The sequence below is a fragment of the Malania oleifera genome, chromosome 1 (assembly GCF_029873635.1).
Source record: "Malania oleifera isolate guangnan ecotype guangnan chromosome 1, ASM2987363v1, whole genome shotgun sequence".
In the NCBI taxonomy this organism is placed as follows: Eukaryota; Viridiplantae; Streptophyta; class Magnoliopsida; order Santalales; family Ximeniaceae; genus Malania; species Malania oleifera.
The window spans coordinates 121,700,361-121,707,642 of record NC_080417.1 but is presented as its reverse complement, the minus strand read 5'-3'; the positions used below and the strand labels follow the sequence as shown (position 1 = coordinate 121,707,642).

The 7,282-nt window shown below is 37.6% G+C and overlaps 1 protein-coding gene across 1 annotated transcript in view; it reads left to right on the top strand.

The window, feature by feature from the left end:
* The first annotated feature begins 495 nt into the window (after positions 1–495).
* Positions 496–7,282, top strand: part of LOC131159864 (mRNA-decapping enzyme-like protein) — a 70,785-nt gene continuing 63,998 nt past the window's right edge. The window contains exons 1-3 of the mRNA XM_058115063.1: positions 496–855; positions 1,136–1,176; positions 1,360–1,409. Coding sequence (XP_057971046.1) covers positions 700–855; positions 1,136–1,176; positions 1,360–1,409 — 247 coding nt within the window. The 5' untranslated portion in view covers positions 496–699. The remainder of the gene's footprint in view (positions 856–1,135; positions 1,177–1,359; positions 1,410–7,282) is intronic.

The following is a 7,282-nucleotide window of genomic DNA, read 5'->3' as shown; positions in this document are numbered from 1 at the left end:
TTAATTTATTATGAAAATAGAATAATATATTTTTAACTAAATGAAAGGATAAAAAATTAATTTTTTGAATAATGTAAATTATTTTTTTCAATGATGTAAACCATTTAAAAAGTTGATGAATTGCCGACTAACACTCAATCAAGTAAAGTACAATTGTTTTAGTCAAGAAATTATGATATCACGAAACTTATTAGTAGCTGTAAAAAACTTACGAGTTGAGCAAAAAAATTTGAATACTATTACACTATTAGCTTAACATATTAAATAGAGGTTGTGTAGGGTAACCTGTGTTTCTTCTATCCACATATTAATTATGTCCTCTATATTTAGTTTTTTATATAGTCAAAAATATTAGAAGAAGGTGACATATTGAATTGATAATTCAAGAGTATCTAAAATTTTCTCACAAAAAATAGTATTTTGGACAAAAAAAAAAAAAAAAAAAAAAGAGTGAACCATAACTACTTATTTAAACGACGCGGCAAAATATAGTATTTGCGTTATAGTTTTTTTACTACTTCGTTAGAATTATCGAATTCAGAACAGCGCGCACAGCATAGAGTGAAAAATTTTCATCAGAACAGTGTTCCTATTCCCCCGTGGTGGATACCCAGCTCCAGGTCTCCACCAAAAATTAAAAAAAAAAAGAAAAAGAAAAAGAAATCTCTCGCTGATTAGGGTTTTGATGTGCGAGCAGAAATGTCTCAGGGCAAGTTGATGCCGAATCTTGATCAACAAAGCACCAAAATCCTCAACCTGACGGTGCTTCAGAGGAACGATCCTTGCATTGAAGAGATTCTGATGACAGCCGCTCATGTCACCTTTTATGAGTTCAACATCGAGCTCAATCAATGGGTTCGTATTCGTTTTATTTTTTTTACTGGTTTGATTGGTGTCTAATGATTTCTATGTATTTAGCTAAATTCCAACAGTTTGGCTTAGTTAAACTGGATTTTCCAGTTTTTGAAATCGTTCCATTTATTTTCTGTCTTTGATTTCCCTTCAGTTTTATTTCCAACATGGTTCTTCGAATTGTTGTTTGGTCTTGATTTTATTTTTTGAACTCTTTTTCCATTTAAATTAATCCTATATTATGCACCTTTTAGCTTTTAATTATTATTTTTTGAGGGTGCAGAGTCGCAAGGACGTTGAAGGATCTCTTTTTGTTGTTAAGAGGTAGTGGTTATTCCTTTTCAATTAGCAGTTTGCGGTGCTTATTAGGTGTATTTCTTTGTTACTTTGTTTATATAATCGACTTGTTGTTTGTGAGTGTGTGTGTGTTTTTGTGGCCTATGTGTAGAAAAACATGCAGTAACAGGAGCATTGTCTGGCCTGCTTTTGTTGTTCTTGGTGTTGCAGGAATACCCAACCGAGGTTCCAGTTCATTGTGATGAACAGGCGCAATACAGGTTAATATTTGTATAAATTATGTAATTAAAATTGTGCTAGGTTTTTCATGCGTTATTTTAATTGTTAATTTGGCAACTGATAAGACAAAAGGCAGAAATTCTGCTGCTATCTTTGGCTGTTGGGTAGATTGTGATAGCTCAATTATCCTTTATTTCGTGAATTGCATACAATCATTTTGTTCTTGTTTTGACTAAAATAATGAGGTATAAACTGAAATTGAATCAATGGGATTAAGTCTCTTAAAACTGGGTTGAGGTAAAATAAAGAAATAGGACTTAATTTAGAAAACTTAAGAACTGATCCATAAAGCACAACTGAGTCTGTTTACAAAATTAATGTTCCTTCCAAGTTCCAAAACTTTTGTTCTGAGCTGAATCAGGCATTTCAAATATATTTTTGTTGCATCAAAAGGCTGCCAGGAAGACCATATTCCTGTACCTTCTTATTTTGTCTTTAAAGTTAGGTGGCAACTGTTTATCGTTTCTAGTTTTTGAAAAGATTTTCATGTCAGCTTCACTTGCAAAAATGAATAGCCATGTTTTAACATCTCAAGAAAAAAAAAAAAAAAAAAAAAACTCTTGAGGAAAATAGCCAGTCAGTGATGGAACTTACGGCTCTCAACACATATGTTGACTGTTGCAAATTTGAAGCAGGCTGTGTATATTTCCTGTTTAATTTCTGTGAGCTGTTGATGTGCTTGTATGTCTCATGGTTTGAGAATAAGACAAGAACTGACTGAATAAATTATTTTTCTAACTTTTGCCCATGGCAGTCGGTAAATTTCCTAAAAGATATCAGATAGTTCTATTTGCTGACTAACTGCCATTCTAATACCAGAGGCATGGGGCTGGATTAGAGGGGGGAATTGCAGCTCTAGGCTTTTCCATAGGGTGGCTAATGTGAGGAGGAAGAGGTAGAGTCACATTAAGGAGTTGGAGGTAGATTTTTCTGGGGGTGGGTGGGTGTGGTGGTGTTGAGAGATCATATACAGATTGGGGATGAAGATCACTAACTTTTATGAAGGGTTTTATACAGATGAGTGTAGGAATAGGTTAATGGTGGAGGGGCTTGATTGGAAACCAATTGGGGAAGAGGTGGCTAATTGTCTAGAGAGGCTATTTGATATGAAGGAAGTTAGAAGGTTGGTGTTTAATATGGATAGAGACAAAACACTAGGCCCCAAAATGGGATGGCTTTCTTTTAGGGTAGTTCGGAATTGTTGAAACAAGATATCACAGATTTTTTTGTGGAATTCCACCAGTGTGGAGTCATGTGCAAAAGCATGAACTCTACTTTCATTGCTCTTATACCAAAAGGGGATAGGTCTAGGAGAGTGAAGGATACACGTATTAGTTTGCTTACTGGTGTTAATAAGGTGTTGACTAAGGTTCTTTTGAGAAGGATTAGAGAGGCATTGGGGGATACTGTGTGTTTTGTCCAATTTGCTTTCATTAGAGATAGACATATTTTAGATGCAGTTTTGGTAGCCAAGTGGTTGAGGATATGAGGAGAAGGAGAGAGGTAAAGAGTGCGTGGTATTTAAATTGGATTTTGAAAAAGCCTATGACATGGTTAATTGAACTTGTTGGTGAAAGTGCTAAAGAGAAAGGGGTTTGGGAATCATTGGTGCAAGTGGATAAGGGTGTGCCTCAACTTTGGCAATTGTCTGTGATCGCTAATGGTTAGCCTAGGGATTGGTTGAGTGATTTTTTTTTTTTGGGGGGGGGGGGGGGTGTTAAGGCAAGGGGATCTATTATCCCCTTCTTTTTTTTTGGATTACGCACCGGGTATCCACGTGTCCGTTTTACGGTCCACGTGACTAATCCTGCGCCCCTTGAAGTTATGGAAGACTGCTGCCCCAAAAAAGGTTGCCTTTTTTACCTAGGAAGTAGCTGAAGGCAAGATCTTGACCCTGAACAACTTGCAGAGAAGGGCATTTTCCATTTCCAATAAATGCACTCTCTGCACGGTTAAGTCTGAATCAGCTGACCATACCCTTTACCTTTGCCCTTGGACTAGAAATCTTTGGAATGTGGTTGTCTCTTAGTGGACCAAGGTGGGTTACTACTAGATCTGTGGAAGGGGAACTTTGGGCCTGGAGAGGGATTCGGGCAACAAAGGAAAAGAGGAAGACTTTCTCTCTCATTCCTCTTGATATTTTTTGGTGTGCTTGGAAAGAGAGAAATAGAAGGGTTTTCAAAAATTCAATCTTGATGCTTCAGTTCAGCAAAGAGTAGTGGTTTGTTGCAGTTGATATTTGGCACAGTGGACTCGTGGCAAATGAGCTTAATGTAATTTTTGATTTCTGCTACACTTTATAGGGTGATTGACTTCTTGTACTTTGGGTTGGTATCCCCTTGATGCCTTTTAATGGGTACCTTTTCAACCGATAAAAAAAAAAGGTTCTAATTTTGCTTAGAGTTTTTGAGATAATTTTGGGATTAAAGATTAATGTCTAAGAGTGGCTTAGCAGGTATCAATTTGTGTAATAGGGATTTAGAGTCTTTTAGATCTTTAGCAGGCTGTGAATCCCCAGCTTGGTCTTTATCATATCTTGGTCTTCCTCTCGGGGGTAATTCCTTGTCTCATGTTTTTTGGAATCCAAATCGAGAGTGGGCAAAATATTAGAAGGATTGATGGAGGCTTGTCTCTTGTTAGGGGTTAGAATCACTCTTATTAGTGCTTCTTTTGCTGATATTCCCATTTATTTTTTTGTCCCTTTTCAAATTACCTTCTAGGGTGGTTGGGAAGTTGGAGAAGATTATGATAAATTTCTTTTGGCTAGGTACTGGGGAGAATAAGAGGGAACACCTTGTTAGTTGTGATGTGTTTTTGGAGCACTATTGGGGTGGTTTCCAAAAACATCCCCTTAATTGGAAAATGGTCATGGAGGTTTCCATTAGAATCTAATTCCTTATGGGTGTCCGGTAACAAAGAGTAAATATGGAATGCATAGGAATGAGTGGTATTCCAAAGGGAGTGGAAATGCTGCTTATGCCAGCCCATTGGAAATTTGTTTTAGAGCTACTTTGCCTTTTCTTTCCTTTCACTTGTTTCAAAGCAAGAATTGGGGATGAAATTTATTTTTTGGAGGATATTTGGGTTGATGGGTCTTCATTGGAGCTGTTGGCGTGACAATTGTTTAGACTTTCTTTTGTTCCCAATGCACGAATTTCAGCATTTTATTTCATTGAGGGGGGCTCTCTTTCTTGTGATTTTCACTTTTTTATGAGTCTCAATGAAAAAGAGGTTGATGAGTTAACTTGCTCATTGGGCGTGCTGGATTCTTCCCAAATTCATGGGGGGACACAAGGCTTTGAATTGGGGACACTTGGGAGTCTTTCTCATCAAATTTTTTTCTAATCTTACAAAATCCACAAATCCTAGTTCCTACCTTTTAAACAAATTTGTTTGTAAAGCAAAGATTCCATTTAATATCTGGGCTTTCATTTGGACTCTAATTCTCAACGATGTGTTATAGATAAGGAGGCTGTACAAAGCCCTTAGTCCAGACATTTGGATGCTATTCAGCGAGTCGAACAAGACTTCTAGCCATATCTTTGTAAGGTTTCAAGATACATGTTGAACAAATTGTTTTCATAATTTCGAGAGGATTGGGTGTCTTCGAAAACTGTTCATGAGTTTTTGATGATGAAGTTTGGAGTTTTGGGAAGAATTTTGGAGAAAGGATCTTTTGGCACTGTGCAGTTTTTTACAAAGCTTAGGTTGCTTTGGCTTGAAAGGAATGCTAGAATCTTCAAAGATCAGAAAACTTCTCCGAATTTGCTTTGGGAGAAACGATTTTTTGCTTCCTTTTTTTGGGCACATTCTTTTGGAGTTTTTGGAGATCTAACACTGTCAGATGTCCAAAGGGATTGGAGGGCAGATTTGATGTGATTGTTTTCTAGTTTGCTTGTTTTTTGCTTCTTTCTAGGGGGGATTTCTTATCCTCCTTTCTTATTAAATTTCAAGAGACACGATTACAAGACAAAAAAGTAGAGGAAGGCCACAAAATCAGCAAATCAAATCACCACAAAATCAGCAGATCTCTAGGCTAGAAAACAGGAAACAAAAACTACTAGAATCTGAAATAGTAATTTCAGATTTTATTTGAAAAAAATAGAATTTCCTAATTTATTCCCTTGAAATCCGACACCCCCCTCAAGTTGGAGCACAGATATCTATCATGCCCAACTTGCTTACAAAGAGCTCAAAACTAGGTCTGAAAATTCCTTTGGTGAAGATATCGGCTATTTGTTGAGTAGTAGGAACAAAAGGCATGCAAACAACTCCACTATCATTCTTCTCTTTTATGAAGTGTCTGTCAATCTCTCCATGCTTTGTGTGATCATGTTGTACTAGATTTTGAGCAATACTTATGGCAGCTTTGTTGTCACAAATTCACAATACAACTTCATTGGCATGTTCATCGGCATCTGCAGCTCTTCAAGAATTCTCTTCAGCCAGAGCATCTCACAAACTCCATTAGCCATAGCCCTATATTTTGCTTGGGCACTGCTCCTTGCAACCACATTTTGTTTCTTGCTTCGCCATGTGACCATATTTCCCTAGACATAAGTACAGTATCATGATGTGGATCTCCTGTCAATAATTGAGCCTGCCCAATTTGCATCAGTGTATGCCTCTATGTTCTGCTGTGTGGTCTCCTGGAAGAGTAAACCCTTGCCTGGTGTACTATTCAAGTATCTGAGAATTCGATAAACTGCTTCAAGATGTTTCTCGTAGGGTGAATGCATAAACTGGCTTACCAAACTCACAACAAAAGCAATATCGGGCCGTGTATGTGATAAGTAAATTAACTTTCCCACCAACTTTTGATACTAAGTTGTATTCACTGGATCACCTTCTTTGTAATCTCCAAGTTTCTGATTGGGATCTATTGGAGTGTCTATTGGCCTACAACCACTCATCCTAGTCTCCTCAAGGAGGTAAAGGACATACTTCCCTCGGGAGACAACAATCCCTTTCTTCGACCGAGCAACCTCCACTCCAAGGAAATACCTCAGAGATCCTAAGTCCTTGATCTCAAATGTTGATGAGGGAAGTCTTCAATTGGTTCATCTCAGATTCTCAAGTATGTCATCTCTAGTGAGAATTATATTGTCTACATATACAATCAGTATCGCTATCTTCCCATCCTGTGAATGTATTATAAACATTGTATGATCACCTTGCCCTCGAGTATACCCTTGACTTTTAACAAACTGAGTGAATTTCTCAAACCAGGCTCTTGGTGACTGTTTTAACCCATAAAAGGACTTCTTCAATTTACACACCTTTGTGCCAAACTTTTCACCAATTCTTGGAGGTGCATCCATGTACACTTCTTTCTCCAAGTCTCCATTGAGAAATGCATTTTTTACGTCCAATTGTTGCAGAGGCTAGTTACGATTAGTTGCAAGTGACAAGAACTCTTATAGAGTTTAGCTTTGCGACTGGGGCAAATGTCTCCAAGTAATCAATGCCATAGGTCTGAGTGAATCCCTTGGCGACCAATCGAGCTTTATACCGTTCTAGAGAACCATTAGATTTATACTTGACTGTAAATACCCATTTGCACCCTACGGTTGTCCTTCCTCTTGTTAGATCAACTAACTTCCTCCCACGTGCCATTTTTGTCAAGAGCTTTCATCTCCTCGAAGACAACCTACTTCCACTCAGGAACTTTCAGAGCATCCTGCATGGTATTAGGAATCTCCATACAAGACAATTGTGAGGTAAAATCACGAAAAACAGGTGAGAGATTTTCATATGACACATAATTGGACAATGGATGTTGGGTGCAAGACCTCACACTCTTTTGGACAGCAATGGGTAGTTTAGAATCATCGAACTCAGGATTGGAACCAGA